Source organism: Lipomyces oligophaga, assembly GCF_038497815.1.
Source record: "Lipomyces oligophaga strain CBS 7107 unplaced genomic scaffold V1516scaffold_7, whole genome shotgun sequence".
In the NCBI taxonomy this organism is placed as follows: domain Eukaryota; kingdom Fungi; phylum Ascomycota; class Lipomycetes; order Lipomycetales; family Lipomycetaceae; genus Lipomyces; species [Lipomyces] oligophaga.
Window position 1 is genome coordinate 471,726 of NW_027117791.1, and position 15,846 is coordinate 487,571.

At 42.5% G+C, this 15,846-nt stretch overlaps 7 protein-coding genes across 7 annotated transcripts; 2 read left to right on the top strand and 5 right to left on the bottom strand.

The window, feature by feature from the left end:
- Nucleotides 1–294: 294 nt before the first annotated feature.
- On the bottom strand, nucleotides 295–1,477 carry V1516DRAFT_692779 (40S ribosomal protein eS7). The gene is made up of 3 exons (XM_066923880.1): nucleotides 1,222–1,477; nucleotides 958–1,040; nucleotides 295–905 (listed from the first exon to the last, which is right to left on the bottom strand). The coding sequence occupies exons 1-3, from the start codon at nucleotides 1,363–1,365 to the stop codon at nucleotides 551–553; spliced, it is 582 nt and encodes a 193-aa protein (XP_066775670.1). The 5' UTR covers nucleotides 1,366–1,477; the 3' UTR covers nucleotides 295–550.
- Nucleotides 1,478–1,784: 307 nt separating this feature from the next.
- On the bottom strand, nucleotides 1,785–5,387 carry V1516DRAFT_679912 (tRNA synthetases class I-domain-containing protein). Its single transcript, XM_066923003.1, has 7 exons — nucleotides 4,994–5,387; nucleotides 4,865–4,940; nucleotides 2,804–4,816; nucleotides 2,630–2,757; nucleotides 2,331–2,566; nucleotides 2,194–2,276; nucleotides 1,785–2,140 (listed from the first exon to the last, which is right to left on the bottom strand). The coding sequence occupies exons 1-7, from the start codon at nucleotides 5,336–5,338 to the stop codon at nucleotides 1,896–1,898; spliced, it is 3,126 nt and encodes a 1,041-aa protein (XP_066775671.1). The 5' UTR covers nucleotides 5,339–5,387; the 3' UTR covers nucleotides 1,785–1,895.
- A 79-nt stretch (nucleotides 5,388–5,466) lies between these two features.
- Nucleotides 5,467–6,898, bottom strand: V1516DRAFT_518777 (uncharacterized protein). Its single transcript, XM_066919152.1, has 3 exons — nucleotides 6,564–6,898; nucleotides 6,344–6,471; nucleotides 5,467–6,282 (listed from the first exon to the last, which is right to left on the bottom strand). The coding sequence occupies exons 1-3, from the start codon at nucleotides 6,580–6,582 to the stop codon at nucleotides 5,620–5,622; spliced, it is 810 nt and encodes a 269-aa protein (XP_066775672.1). The 5' UTR covers nucleotides 6,583–6,898; the 3' UTR covers nucleotides 5,467–5,619.
- Nucleotides 6,899–7,309: 411 nt separating this feature from the next.
- On the bottom strand, nucleotides 7,310–8,068 carry V1516DRAFT_696979 (uncharacterized protein; the record flags this gene model as incomplete). Its single annotated transcript, XM_066924065.1, has 1 exon — nucleotides 7,310–8,068. One exon carries the CDS (start codon nucleotides 8,066–8,068, stop codon nucleotides 7,310–7,312), a length of 759 nt encoding a protein of 252 aa, XP_066775673.1.
- Nucleotides 8,069–8,872: 804 nt separating this feature from the next.
- Nucleotides 8,873–10,819, top strand: V1516DRAFT_517199 (ADP-ribosylation factor family-domain-containing protein). The gene is made up of 6 exons (XM_066919151.1): nucleotides 8,873–9,274; nucleotides 9,405–9,469; nucleotides 9,527–9,563; nucleotides 9,979–9,985; nucleotides 10,106–10,518; nucleotides 10,569–10,819. Exons 1-6 carry the CDS (start codon nucleotides 9,268–9,270, stop codon nucleotides 10,607–10,609), a joined length of 570 nt encoding a protein of 189 aa, XP_066775674.1. The 5' UTR covers nucleotides 8,873–9,267; the 3' UTR covers nucleotides 10,610–10,819.
- A 118-nt stretch (nucleotides 10,820–10,937) lies between these two features.
- V1516DRAFT_692784 (nucleophile aminohydrolase) lies at nucleotides 10,938–12,035 on the bottom strand. The gene is made up of 3 exons (XM_066923881.1): nucleotides 11,773–12,035; nucleotides 11,559–11,688; nucleotides 10,938–11,506 (listed from the first exon to the last, which is right to left on the bottom strand). Exons 1-3 carry the CDS (start codon nucleotides 11,954–11,956, stop codon nucleotides 11,029–11,031), a joined length of 792 nt encoding a protein of 263 aa, XP_066775675.1. The 5' UTR covers nucleotides 11,957–12,035; the 3' UTR covers nucleotides 10,938–11,028.
- A 75-nt stretch (nucleotides 12,036–12,110) lies between these two features.
- Nucleotides 12,111–15,410, top strand: V1516DRAFT_679928 (uncharacterized protein). Its single transcript, XM_066923004.1, has 2 exons — nucleotides 12,111–12,607; nucleotides 12,658–15,410. The coding sequence occupies exons 1-2, from the start codon at nucleotides 12,280–12,282 to the stop codon at nucleotides 15,102–15,104; spliced, it is 2,775 nt and encodes a 924-aa protein (XP_066775676.1). The 5' UTR covers nucleotides 12,111–12,279; the 3' UTR covers nucleotides 15,105–15,410.
- Nucleotides 15,411–15,846: the final 436 nt, after the last annotated feature.

The following is a 15,846-nucleotide window of genomic DNA, read 5'->3' on the forward strand; positions in this document are numbered from 1 at the left end:
TGCAGAGAAAACCAGACAGATTGAATTAGATTACTTAATCCAACCAAATTCAGTTTCCGATTGGATTAAATTTAATATCTCAACTTGCGTGGAGTAGTAGAACTGGATGCACAATGATTATTACTGCTAATAGTACTATTGTTGATTACTGGACGTGACCAAACCAATCTTGCGAGATAACTGCTCCTTGTGGAGCGGGTAACTTCTTTTTCTGGTTACAACCAGCTGAAACTGGCTGACCGCCGTGGCCAGGTCCGGCCAGTCTAGCTCTAATCCCTTGTTTGCTTACAATTGTGGATTCAGTTGCTTGTGAATTATATATATAGTCTGCAGTATAATACATAACTGATAAAAAAGTAGAAAGAACGAAACAAAAATAAATAGACAAATATGCTCCTTGCTGCTTTTGCTTAGCTTTGCTTTTTGCTTTGCTTTTTTAGGGACAGAATCCAACGACAGATTGCTGTCTGTCATTGGACCCAAGAAAAAACCCAGTCGACACCCATCATCGTCATTACCGCCATTATTAATACCGTTGTTATGTGCTTGTTTAAAAAACCTCGCCCTGGACGGCAGGGAACTCAAACACAACGTTCTTGCCGGTCAACTTGGAGTAGACAGACTGGAAAGACTCAAGCTTGTAGTCAATAGAAGTAGAGTCCTTGTTGTCCAAAAAGACCTTGTGAATCTTGGTACCGGAGGGAAGTGCTCGGACACGCTTTCCAACAATCTCGGTAGGGAAAACGAGATCCTCGAGAATAGCATCGTGAACAGCAGTCAAAGTACGCGAACGTGGGCGCTTCTGGGTCTGTCGCGATCGGCGACCAGGCTTGGGGAGAATTCGTCGCTGGGCAATAAACAATACATGGCGGTCAGAGAACTTCTTCTCTAATTCACGAGTAAGTCTGCTTGTATTAGTGTCCGAGGCCTTGTGAATTTAAATTGTCAATAACATACCTCTGCTGAATCTTGTGGAACGAAGCGAGAAGGGGAACGGGGACGAAAATGGCGATAGCCTTCTTGCCTCCAGAAACATCGAACTGTATCATTAGTATTCATCCAATTCTAGTTTCAAATCCATTTCAATCATTTGAATCCAAGTTCTGCAGCCAATTTAACACTCGATTGAAATTCCTTTCTCAGAAATCCACCGAGCATTGCAATTTTCTCCAGATTCAAACGAATTCCAATCAGATGAAATATGTAAATTATTTCTCATACCTCCTTAGCAGCACTGAACTGAAGCGGTCGAAGATCCGCCTTAAGGTCCGCAACCGATGTTTCGAGATCGAAAAGAGCCTGGGCAATAGCCAACTCAAGGTCCGAGGCAGTACTGGGCGACGTAAGCTTGTTTGTAGCCGACATATTTGCAGATTTTGCTTTGAAATAATCGAAAGAAAAGTTTGAATAAAACTGTCGAGATTTTGGTCCGCAAAAACTGGTTTGGAAAAGAGTGCCTGAACTTGCTATAGGGCCGTTCCATGAACTTGCTGTCCCCCGAGTACCACGCACAGCTTCAAGCCCCACAGTGTCGAGTGAAGTTCGTCTGGGTGCAGCACAGGGTTGGGTCAAGCGGTAAGTGACTGCTTCAAGCCCTAACTGGGAATCTGTAGGGTTTTAATTTTCCATTTTGAGATTAAACTTTCACGTGCATCAAGGATTATCGATGACAGAACAAGGCCATACTTATCGATGTTGCTCTATGGGATAGAGCTTCAGACATAAAGTAGTCCACGGACATGTGTCTGGCATTGTCGAACATTATTGCTCTTGGAGTTTACGAATTTTGAGAGTCGAGTAAATATATGCTTAACCGGAAAGTGAAGTTTAATAACGGTAATATGTTGAAATATTTACAATATCTTGATTGAGTACATGCACTATGGTGTCTGTGCCTAGTGTTTCGCCAGAACATCTTCACAACGATGGCACAATGCCGACGGAGATTCAGAATGATACTGCCAACATCTCGGACACTTCTCCAGCCACGGCTGAGAAATAGTAATCTTCACTTCTGGTCCATCTGAGGTCAAAGACAGTAAATCACTAGAAAACTCGAATCCACGAGCTAGTGCTTTCGCAGTCAGTGGATCGACAACATCGACTCTTGACACTACGAAAAATTCTGCGAGTGACGGAACTGGTCCATGTTAGAAACTTCACTAAAAAAACTTGGGTCAATCTGCTACTTGCCATATTCTCCCAGAAGAGTATTAAATTTAGCTAAATCTTTAACACTTATATATACAACCGCATCCAGCGAACTTCCAATAATTCTAGTCCGAACATGTTAATTCAAGCTTGGTCCTCCTAAAGCTGAAATGACTTACTTGTTTTCTCGTGCCGTATTCAAAAGTAATTTTAATTCTTCCGAAATTATACCCACAGCTTCAAAATCAGACGCAAGCTTTAAATTGTTCCATTCTTCAGGAGCGTCAAACCATCCCGCCACAAACGGAGAAAACTCCGTCTCGGAATTCTTCATACTCTCAGGCATGTAGTTCCATACCTCTTGCGTCAGAAATGGAAGAATTGGCGACAGTACCGAGATATAAATCCTCAGCGCCTGTCGTTCTATTAGTAACTAGGCTATATATATATAAGCGGAACTTAATTATTGAGTACTCACATATGCAAAAACTGTCTGCACTGATCGACGTCGCTGACTGTCCAGGTGATCCGTATAAGCACTATCTTTACAAGAATTAAGAAATGTCGATGAAAAATGCGCCAAATGATTTGACGTGGCTTGGACAACTATATCTAATTAGTATAGTCGCTCATTTCAAAAATCTGTACATACCTTTGAAAAACGAATGCTGACTGTATGCACTTTTTGCTGTCTTTTCAAAATTATACAATCCGTAAAGAGCAAATTTGTCTATAGGAGAAAGCTCGCGGTAGGGCACCTTTGTACCACTAAATTGATCCAGAACACCCAGGATATACTTGAAAGTTCTTCTGATCTTACTCAAAAGATCGACAACTCGTTTTATGACCATGGTACTGAAACTAATATCAGTCGTATATTCCGATTGAGCGACCCACAGTCGCAGACCGTCAACTCCAACCGCAGGAGCTCCTCGATATCCTTTGAAAGCGACTGCACCTGGTTCGGCCACATTGCCCAGCGATTTCGACATTTTCTGGCCCTCCGTATCCAGTGTGAACCCATGAGTTAACAGCGTACCATACGGAACCTTGCCATTCCGATTCGATGCTGTGTAAGTCAGAAGAGATGACTGAAACCATCCTCGATGCTGATCACTTCCTTCAATATATATATCTACCAAGCTTTGTCTGTTTTCTCGCAATTTGCCAAATTTCTTTTGCATTAATGTCCAGCTTGTTCCACTGTCAAACCAGACGTCCATGGTGTCTGAACCTTTTACATAGGTCACTCCATCTTTTCTGTACTCAGGGGCAACCCAATGACTTGTATCAAGTTCTTCTTCAAACCAAGAATCAATTCCTACTTTTTTGATTTCTTCGATAATATGCGCAACGCTATCATCCGTAAGTAATGCCTCACCAGACTCGCTATCATAGAGAGCCGGAATTGGAACACCCCAGGCCCGCTGTCGAGAAATACACCACTCGGACCGGTCTCGAACAAAACTAGTTAATCGTGAACGGCCTGAATCAGGTATAAATTGGACGTCGCTAATGGCCGCTATGGTTTCATCTTTAATTTTGCCCACATTGGCAAACCATTGTGCGGTCGACCGGATCATGACTGGCTTTTTGGATCTCCAGTCATAAGGATATTTATGTATATAATTTCGGTCAACGTGCACTAAACTCTTACTGTCGATAAGTATTTCAATCACTTTGTCTCGGCCGGCTGTGAAACATCCCTGGCCAATGAGAAAATCAAGTTCATCAGGAACAGACGTGTCGTATTTCCCTACTGAATTGGCAACAGAGTAGGGAGGAATTCCATGATCTTGACAAACCAAATAATCGTCCATACCATGACCGGGGGCTAAATGGACGATTCCAGAGCCAGATTCAGACGACACAAAGTTGGCTAAAAATATTTTTGCCGGCGCCGAATCGTACATTGGGTTAATGTATTCACAACTTGTTAGGATTTCTGCAGGAATATTCTCGACAACAGAGGTAAATTTTACACCTCCCAGCAGTTCTGACAACCAGTCGACTCGGGATTGAGCAAGAACTAGGTAACCTGTTTCCGAACTGTGAACGACTTGATAAACGATTTTCGGTCCAACCGCAAGAGCGCGATTTGCAGGAACTGTCCATGCAGCTGTAGTCCAGATAATGGCACCAATTTGAGAAACCGACTCCAAAGCTGGATATTCCTTCAGACGGCCAAGATTTTTTATCGGAAATTTAATGGTCGCCGCGATGTTCTTGTGCTGACCATTGTACTCAAGCTCAGCTTCGGCGAGTGCTGTCTGTGTCTGCAGACTCCAATAAACTGGTTTATCACGACGATATATCAACCCTTCTCTGACCATAGCTCTGAAAACTTCAAGCTGTCGTAGTTCATATTGCGGATTCATGGTCTTATACAGATTATCCCAGTCGCCCATAGTACCCCATTGTCGGAAATTTTCCATATGTCGTTGAATTACTGAGTCTGCATGCTTTCGAGCTAGTGTCCGAGTTTCTATCGGAGAAAGTTTGACTTGTTTTCCTTTGTTCTCTTTGCTGGACCTCACATTATCAAGCACTTTCAACTCTATAGGAAGTCCATGGCAATCCCAGCCGGGAATATATGACACCCGCCTACCTTCCATAACTTTAAATCGAATGATAATATCCTTCACAATTCTATTAACCGCATGGCCTGGACTATCAGTCTAATTCAATTCTGTTCCAAAACAATCTCGCTTACCCAGATGGACATCTGCGTTGGCATATGGTGGTCCATCATGAAGTATGAATAGCGACTCTTCAGGCAAAGTCTTTTCCTATATGCATTATCAGTACAAGCTCAACGTCCAGAATATATAGCACTACTGACCTGCCATTCGTAAACTCTGTCCGCGATCAGTTGTCTAGATTCAAGAGATGGCGCGCCAGAAACAGACCGATTCGGAAATTTTGTCTTAGGCATGGAAACCGAATTCTTTAGTTTCAGCAAAATTTCCGAATCAATTTCCACATCCTCTATACTCGACAAATACTCTATCCGTTCTTTTTTCCACTGTTCGACATACGCAGGCGTCATTTGAGATGGCATGTGTAGTTTCTCCTGTGCCCAGTCAATATGCCCCGTTTCTGATTGAGCAGCAGAATATGTCTGAAACCATCGCTGAATATGTTTAGCTGATCTATGACTATTCCAGCTGCGCCGAATTCCGTACATCTTTGATGATTTTTCGACCAATTGGTCGTGGTTGATGAACTACCGGAATATTATCGGAATTTAGGCGAAGCTGGGACAAACAAAATATAGTTTCGATTTACACAAGTCCAACAAATTGATTTACAAATTGTACTAAAATTACAGTCACAATGTTAAAAAATGATATTGAATAACTAATCCCGCAGGATAACAACTAGAGGGGAAACACATAAAACAAAATTACAAAAACTCCATGAAACACCAAAAAAAATGAAAGAGAAAATAAAAGTGTCCGCGTAGACCTATTGCAAAAATTCACGTACCCCAATACTAAGTCGCCGCAAAATATTATGATCTCCCTCTCGACATCCTAACTCTTCATCTTCTGGCATTTTGTATTTCTCGTACATCTCCGCCCGTCGCGGATTATGTGCTCTTGGACTTTGATGGATCTGAGCACTAGGGCTATGGTGCCGCGTCTGAGGATTATATATGAACCCAGTACTCGGGGAAATAGATAACTCATCGCCTGTACTCGCGTTGTCATACTCATCTTCGTCTTCTTCTTCATCCGTAAAAACCGCGCCGGATTCAGGCTTCACTACGGCCGCCGATCGATAATAAGTCGATGTAGCTTGATAATCTGAATCGAAGTCCGAAGTACTACCAACTAAAAGTGCAGCATGCTCTGCATCTTTTTCGTTTTCATCTTCCTCTAACACAGTAATCGCCCACTGTAAAACCTTAGGTCGTGCCAACCAAGCAACAAGACCAAAAATTGACAGTACGAACAGAATCCCAATAACAAACGAGAGAACCGTAGACCAAAGCGTGAATGAAGAAACGTGACAGCCTAATGATCTTGCGCGAAATTCGAACCGCTCCGCTTCGTATGGACAAATATTCCGGTCTCGGATTGCAGCCAAAATACCTAGATGACTTGGATCCGGTACGCATGTGTGCGACTAAATATCCAGTTAACACCAACAGCAAAACGAGCACTCGAACCAGTCAAATTAAACGTACTGAAGGACACCATCCACAGGGACCGACGGCACTCGCAGCAATACACGCTTCGCAGTCAGATGAATGGGAAAGACATTCTTGAGTATATTGATCAGTTGTAGCCATAAGCTGCTCCAACAAGTCATCGCCTGATAACGAAGCTAAATAAATTAGTTTAATGCTCACTTCATGAACTCCAACTGATCCAACGTAATCCAACAGAAAACAAAGCAATACTCACAATTATATGCTACTTTCATGATGATTCTGATGCAAAGATAAGTACGACTGAATTTACTATGTGATATAAACACGCGAATGAAACCAGTTATCGAAGTCCTACTTTCAGCCAGCACTCTCGTGCTCGATAAAAAAACTCAAGGGAGGAAATAGACCTATTTAAATCTAAATTTTGAATAAAAATCGAAAATTCTCTAATCTAGTGAGTCTTGCAAAATCGAACGATATCAAGACCGAACGAGTGAACTCGCCGCACAACCTCCTCTAACCCATTGGTCGGCCTGTCCAAGCTTAAGCCGAAGCCACTCGGATGGAAAGAGAAAATACATACGGAGAAGTGCGCAAAAAAATATTTACAACAGAATAGTATAAAACGTGAAAAATCTTTACAGAAGGCTTGCTCTTCGAAAATAAATTAGCTCTCGCCGATCAGAAACATTGTGCAATAGAGATACAATAAAAGAGACTTGACCAAAGCGATCGACGAGAACTGGTTCGAGCGTAGCACAGACTCGTGTTTTCCTTGTTATCGAATAAATTCGATATTCTTTTGAAACAGTACACTTTACTCAATTAGAACATAGTTGTGAAATACCGATATGTCTGGACCAAATACCAAACAAAATGCAGAGGATCCAGGCACTCGAATTACTTGAGCTTTAGACAGATGAGAACTGGTTCGATTATTGTGTAAGGTTATGCTGAATGCTTATAAATAGCTCCGAGGGCGTTGAATCTATCCAACACCTAACCAAAACCAGCCCATTCTATGCAAAAACTAGCATACTTATGGTCGGAATTATTGTCATCGTCTTGAGTGATAGGGTCAGACGAAGACTGCAGAGAGGCTCCTACAAGCCATGCCTTCTTAATTCCCGTTCCTAGTCTACCAGAACCGACTAAATCCAGCAAAGGGAAATTTTCAGTAAGAGAAAGACCCCGGACAAGGTAATGAGAATGATACCGTAAAGGGTCGCCTGGATATGCCAGAAACTGACCTCCAAAACGTAAGCCTGGTGATAGAAAAAATCCTTTGCTATGTAAGTACTTGTAAGCATGATAGCGAGGAGAAGTCCAAATTGCTTGCATTGCTGAAGGTGCAGAAACAACAACTCTAGAAGGGGGAGGTGCTGCTGTTGGAGTTGTGTAGAAATTAGTAGTGCCCTGAGTAACGACTAGACTCTGCTCCAATTCAGCAACTTTGATCTCTACCTCTGTGTCCTGAACCGTGATATCGTCCGAATTCGGATCACAAGCTGACTCGCTAAAGGTTTGTTCATCATCAACAATTTCAGCATAACCGTCTTGAACCAACAGAGCAGCCTCCTCAGGCAGAAGTTGTAGAGGCAGACCTAAAAACACATTCTGTTGGGGAATCTGAGGTAATGTGCCTGCAAGAATTCCAGATATATGGTGTTTATCCCGAATCTCCTTTACTACTTCGATGTCGAATACCAGATAGCTACCAGCTATTATACTTATTTGCATCAACGGAGAGGAGGACATGAAGGGCACTAACTCTCAGTGTTAGAGTGGTAGACAAAAATATGTACTAGACGACCAGCACAACAAATTCAAATCATATTGACAAATAACAGCACTTAAAACAACAATTGATGTCGAATATCAGGGGATTGACAGATTGAATATAAATGGTTTTTTTAATCATGAAATTGGTGATCGTCGAGGATCATACATACAAAACGAGCTCACGGAGAGCAAAGAATCGGCTCGCGAGCTATAGCAAAAATATGTTAGAACAAAAGCAGTCAAAGCACGCATTAGCTCAACTCCAATATTATAATAAAATTGACAAGCCAATTCAGAGCTTCTTAGAGGTTGTTTGCCATATCACAGAGGGGTATCCACTCGCCGGCAGAAGAATTTTCATCAAAAGGCAGTCTTGATTATAGCAGAGTTAAGCAAAATGTACATACGATTCAGCACAAATATTCAGCTTCCAGACAGTTCATAATGACCAGGACAGCTACCGTCCGTCCCAAACTAATTAAGTTCAGATTTCAATTCAAAAACATGGCTAAATGATCTAATTGCGCAATTCAATCTGGTACTAAAATTTCTGTCAGACATCTCTCTACATCTGTCTACAAATTTATCCCAGGCTGTATTGACCGGGCATGGTCACTAATTCATGACAAATTGCTCACGTGAATGGCTGTGCATTTGTGGCTGAGTATTACCCTACCTACAGTTTGTATGGGAAGCGGAGAAAGATAGTGCGGGAACAGCTGCGCCACTGTCTACGACTAGGGCTATGTCACACAGTAAAGACCTAGATGTAGACACTTTTCCTGTTGTTGTGGATGCTGCCTCCTACCACTCACTCGTCTCTGGCTGAGGGTTGGCTGGTCTTTCAATATGTTTCTACTCTGTTGGCTTCTTCTCTCCTTCCTTTCAGCTTATATTCCTCTTTCTTTCCGCGAATCCATCCAATTTTCTTTGTTTATTTCTCTTAGACCGGTAAGTTTGTTCTTTCTTTTTTGCAGTTGTTAGACTCGTGTGCTGTTTGTTTGTGACCTGTCCTTTTGGCCGATTGATTGCCAACCGCTGCTACTCTTTCCCGTGCTCGCCCCCCCTTCCCTGCTGCGAGACCCGACTGCGGTGTATCTACGGAAGGGACGACCAGGAGTAATGCGTGCTGTTCGGATCCGATCACTCCATGAAAAGTTTTGAAACTTTTAGCCATGACAGGTCCAGCATTCACTTGGCACTTTAGATTTGTTTTATTTTCAATTGTTGTCCGTTTTGCGTTTGTACTGACCCTGTTCGCGTGTGCTTGGCCACCACTGGCTTAAGCTACTTCGCGATCTTTTTTATATAGAACACGTCTTTGTCGTAATGGGTCTCTCTATCTCGAAGCTCTTACAGGGCCTTTTTGGTCGTAAGGTAAGTTGACATCGGTCACAATTCTTCTCAATTGCGTTTTCTAATCTATTTTTAAAGGAAATGAGAATCCTTATGGTTGGTCTTGATGCTGCTGGTATGTTTTCCCCGTTTGTCCCATCTTGATGTTTGTCTTTTCTCGCGGCTGCTATGCTTTGTTTTGAATGTCATGTCTTGCACGCTTCATCATTACTTTGCTTGCTTGTCCGTGCATACCATTGCGTGCCGCTCGCCTCCTTCTCTTAATAGCAATAACTCTGTCTACCGCCACCTGTCCTTTCCTTTCTAGTGAGATCTTCAGCATCGATTTTTAGTTTTCATTATGAAATTGTGTTGATCGATCTTTTTTTGATTCTGCTCAGATTATTTTTGTCGTTAGGAGAGGACGCGTATGGCTTTGCTGGCTAGTCTAGATCTGCTGTTGCTAAAGGTCGGCTCGCATGCGCACGCGTGCCCCATCAGCCGCTACAAGCCACTTGCTTTTTTTTTTCTGAGATGCTGACTATTTGTAGGTAAAACGTATGTTGCGAATTCTTATTGATTTATTGCCAATCGCATATTACTGGTATTATGATTTTATTATGAATAATCATATATCATTATAGATTATATGCTTTTTTCAGAACTAACATGTTGTAGTACCATTCTCTACAAGCTAAAGCTTGGTGAAATTGTTACCACTATTCCCACGATTGGTTTCAATGTCGAGACTGTCGAATACAAGAACATTTCTTTCACCGTGTGGGATGTTGGTGGACAGGATAAGATCCGTCCTCTTTGGCGCCACTACTTCCAGAATACTCAAGGAATCATTTTCGTTGTGGACAGTAATGATAGAGAACGTATCGGCGAAGCTCGTGAGGAGCTACAGCGAATGCTCAATGAAGACGAGCTCCGGGATGCCCTTCTTCTTGTGTTTGCCAACAAGCAAGATCTTCCCAATGCCATGAACGCAGCAGAGATTACAGAGAAGCTTGGACTTCACTCCCTTAGACAACGTTCTTGGTACATTCAAGCTACTTGCGCCACTTCTGGTGATGGTCTTTACGAGGGTAGGTTAATTATGTTTTGTTGGTTTCTGTATCAATATTAACGTGCCTAGGTTTGGAATGGTTGAGTACAAATCTCCGCAAGCGTTCATAAAGCAAGCAAAAAAGTATAAAACCGTTTATTCACTTTTGCGCCGTCATATAGTTTTCTTGCAATCATATTTCCGTTTCTGATATAGTTTTTCTTTTTTATTATTCTTATACTTTTATTACTAGTTGTGATTTAATGTCATCTATTATCCTCCTCCCTACTTATTTTAGTCTCCATTTTATTTTATTTTTTCAGTGCACTTTCGTGGTTATATTCATGAGTTTTACAGAGGAGACAAGCAAAGAAGAAAGAAGCAGAAAATTAAGGAAGAGTGGAAAGAAGATGGAGATGAGTTCATGGTGGAAAATGACTGTAAGTAAAGTTTTTGTTTTTAGTTTTGTTTGAATATTATTATTGGACTTTACGACATCACAAAATAGTTGTGTTTAGGTAGCTATGACCTTGCCATAGTTCTAGACAGATCACAACTGAGTAGCACCGTAACCACTGATATCCTTTGCAAATCTCCAGCTCATGTCTTGACATTTAATATCCTTTTCAATCTTGACGTTTCCATCGAGAAAGACAGTTGCAACAGAATACTTATCCAAGCTTCGGGCGTCGCGGTAGAACAGAACTTTCATGCACTGATCAAGGACTGCCCGAGCTTGCTCTTCAGTGACCGATTTAGCATCCTCTTCCTCTGAGACAACTTTACGCATTAACGGAATGGCCAAGTACGCACCGAAGCCTGTTGCAATGCTTGGCGAGCTATAGGTGACACCGAGTAAATCGACGTATCCGAGGAAAGGCGAGCCGTCATCGCTTTTACCAGCCACTAAGACCGCGTTCCAAAGAGGATCAACTTTGCTTCGACGGTTATACATTACTCGAGAAAGATATTCGTAGATGTGCGGAGCTCGTAACTTGTGGCCGTCTTGAGGGTAGTTATCCTCGATCCTATGTTCGTTAATCTTTGCTTTACATTCAAACTAGAGCTACATCTGCTCACATCAATCTCTCGAGAAGAAGCTCGATATATTGCATATCCGAAACATCGCCACTGATTCCAACAATGGTTTCTTCGCCAACTTTGAATAACCTTTCCATGTCTGTAAACCGAGCAAGTGACCCATAAGAGGCTATATTTCGTCCGGTCAGCACACCACTGTCCGCATCTTATCCTGGCAATTCTAGGCAGATCCTCCAAACAAACCTCAACTCACCTAAATTATCAGCAGCAAGAATAACTCCATTGTCGAACTTCATCGCCAAAACGCTTGTTCCCGTAACAGTCGGTTGTTGAGTCTGCGTAATCGGTCCTGATCCTCCTGTCTTGCTGTAATGAGCTTTATACTCTCCGTAGACGTCGTCCCGAGGACGTCCCCAACGTTCAGGCATATGATCCATTCTAGCAAAACAAAATATGTGAATATGCAACTAATTTTAGTTTATTTTGATTTAATTTAGGCCAAATACTTCGGCTTCTGTTCAATTCGAGAATCTAAATGTAACAAGACGGTTAGTTCCCACTATTACACGGCTGGTGTACTTGTGTAAGACGAGGGGTGTGTATCACAACACATTGTTACTTGGCTAGGTATGAGGACACGCTCGACGCGTCAACAATGATAATGAGCAGATGCGGTGATAGCGCGTCAAATGGAGAATGTTCTGAGATTTATGTTGTTCAGGTGAAGTCGACATAACTATTAGATAATTAATGCATTGAAATGTTTACGGCGACTCCGATAGGTTCTCGACGAGCTCGGAATAGTCGACGAGACCAAGATCAACGCACCACTGAAGTCTCTCGGGTATCGTCAAAAGATCGACCGAATATCTATATTACCGACGAGGGAGCTAGAACCAATCTTGGAGCTAAAAAGGAAGATGATGATGCACGGAGCACTCATGCTGATAAAGATTCTGATGGAGAAAGTGTAGTGTCGAGATATAGCACTCGATCGACAACTCGACGAGCACGCTCGGTTTTACAAGACAAGGAAAATATCGTGTCGGATCGGAAACGGTCGCTGCGAGGATCGAGCATTGCTTCCGGTGAGTTTTTTTCAAAAGAGATCTCGTTAGTAAAAAGCTTATAACAGTAGATCTTGGAACTCTTACAGATGTATTGGATACACCTCGAGCCCGCAAACAGTCGAAATCACGACAGACTCCTTCTCGTCGTGTCAAGACGGAGCCGAAGAACACTACTGCAGACGGAAATCAAGAGAAGCCAGTGAACTTAATTGACTTGGCAGATTCAATGAAACCGGCTTACCCTCAAGACTACTCGTTCAGTAAAGAAGAAGCAATCTATAGAATGCTGAACAATGAGAACACACTCCATAGCGAAATTTCTGATCTGCCGGATGAGAAAGCAACACAAATTATTGAACTCGATCCAAACAAGGATGATAACGACAACGACAACGAGCACGATGATCTAGAACCAAATATTCCGACAAGTCCTTACAAATGGGCGCTATTCATTCCCAAATTAGTTAATAATCTTGTCGATGATTTAATTTCTATGCCTGCAATTCGCTGGTTCTTACTATTTCTAGCAGGGATTCTACTTGCTATCATGATTGCTAAACTATTCATCTCATCTAGTAATATAGGATGGTCAAGTACATTTGAACCACCAGCCTCACTACCAGCCTCGTTCGAAGAATTGGGGAATCGATTATTTACAGTTGAACGTAACCTCGAGAAGATGTCAGCAACCTCTCAGAAGCTGGATCGAGAACATATTCAATATCTGGATGACCGAGACTCGAAATTCAACAGCAAATACAACCAGCTGGCGTTTGAGCTGGAAAAATTGATTCTTCTTCATGCGCAGGACTTTGAGAAATTGCAAGCCATATCAACAAATGCAGACACGCAATCAAAACAATCACTCAGTGAGATAAGTCAGAATTTGAAAAATTTTGAACAAAGGCAGGACGAAATTCATTTTGAGATCAATAATCTGTTCTCTAAGTTTGGCACTGATCACGACCGGTCGTTAGCGCGAATAAAGGAAATCGATGGGAAACTGATGGAGATGGCAACTTCGATGCTACGCATGCAAGATTTTCTAGATCGAGCGCAGTTGTCTATCGACAGCCACAGCAAGGATATATCTGGACAATCGAAGACTATCAGTCACTTGACCAGCCGGATCGACAACCTTGACAGTCGAGTGGACCAAGCACTTTCTAAACTCCTTGAGCAAGCTAAACAGACTGTTGTGGACGCGATCGACGAGTTGCTACCGGAACAAGTCAGAGTAACATATGACGAAAACAATTTCATTGCCGTGCCAGCAAAGTTTTGGAAGGTTCTTGAGTCTGCCCTGAATTACACAGACGAGCCAGAACAAACTGGAATATCACGATTGCAGAATTACTTCAGACCAATTCTTGGACATCAAGAGTCAAGGCCCGTTAAATACTCGTGGGAAGATTTTATATCTGAAAATCAAGCGCAGCTAGATGAATATTTAGATGCGAGCATCAATGGCTGGTACGATAAACTCGAGGATAGGACGGCGTTTGTGTCCAAAGCACAGTTTGTTGAACTAGTTGGTCAAGAATTCGAGGCGCTAAAGCGGGATGTCGTAGTGACTACCCATAATTCAAAGGAAGAGATATATCAATATGTGGATACTATTCTCGAGCAGCGAGCTGGACAACCGATAGCTGGCAGCGGTGTGTTGAATTTAACACGCTCGATGGTCGACTCACTTGTGCAGGAAGCTCTAGAAATGATTCAAGAATCAGCCGAGCAAAAATACGATTTTGCAGATATAAAGCACGGGGCTCGAGTCAACGTACTAGTGACTTCATCGACGCTGGATCTATATAAGGAGCGGAGTTTGTTTGATCGTGCAGTCGATACAATCATGACACTTCCGCTAGGCGGGCGCGTGGTCCCGGTCAATGCGCCTCGCGACGCATTGAATAGTGATTTATCTACCGGGAATTGCTGGCCATTCAAGGGTCAAGAGGGAACTCTGGGTATTAAGTTGGCCGAGTGGACCTATATCGATGACATTGCTCTGAACCATGTGTCGAAAACGATTGCTCGGGACATTCGCGTCGCGCCAAAAGAGTTTGAGTTTTGGGTCCGGATCGAGAAACCCAGCGATCGCCGGGATCTCCAGCATGCTATGAACGGGGTATATCCTCGGAAAGGATTCAAGTCGATCGACAATTCGCGTTCCTACAAGGTTGCCGATCCGGAGGAGATGTGCGATGGGACAGAGACTTTAGCGCCTTTGACGGGGCAAGAATATGTCATGATCGGCAGATTCATGTACGACATCAATACACGTCTGTCGTTGCAATCGTTTCGGTTCAGTCGAGCGGTCACGAGGTTACTTAGCCGGATCCCAGTCCTCGAAGTCGCTTTCAAGTTCAATCAAAACTGGGGTTCCGACGTCGGCACTTGTGTATATAAAGTTTTAGTACATGGACGACCAGTTGATCAGTTTAATTATGAGACTACGGATCCAGATCTATATGAGGATTCTGACATCGGCTTGGGTGAGGATCGCCCGATTTAGGGGATCAGTTTTTACTAGTCTGGATTCATGGGCACTACCAATTTCAAATTTGCAACAAATTGCAACTGAGTCATTCTTTGGAGATAATATCAATAATTTCGTATTAACTTATGTCCTGCCATGCAGTAATCTCATAGAACAAAGAGCCACAAACTTTGTACTGACTCGTGAACTCTCACGTCAGACAAACCTTGATAACGACGTTTGGCTATCAAGGTTTTCCCAATTATAATCCCCTTGTACTCTTCATTCTCAGTTGATTCAAAACATTTATTGTGATATCACAAAGACAAATTAAACCAGCCATTCATAATAAAAATACCTTGAGACTACTTTCGCGAAAACTATATTGCCGGTGCTAGGGGAATTGTAGAAATAGATGATATGGTGTACCGTGCTTAGACCACCGCGAATACAATAACAGAGGTTCAAAGCGTGGCGTCCTCTAGTCAATGGGATCAAGAAATCCCGGGTTTTTCTTATCAAACGCAGAAATTTCGGATCGGTGATCCCGCTCGATGGTTAAATAATTTGTTCTGTAGACGATATTTCGGAATTCCTACTAATAAAAGATTCAGCGATAACCACGTTATCGGCGGTGGAGCCAAGAATACTGTATTATCCTTATCGTTCTAAGCTTTTTCTTGGACCTTGGTTTTGCTGGCCTTGGGATCAAGTTTTACTTGGTACCTTTTTTAACAGAGAGTATATTCATTTGTTCAGCATATGACCGAGGCTACTC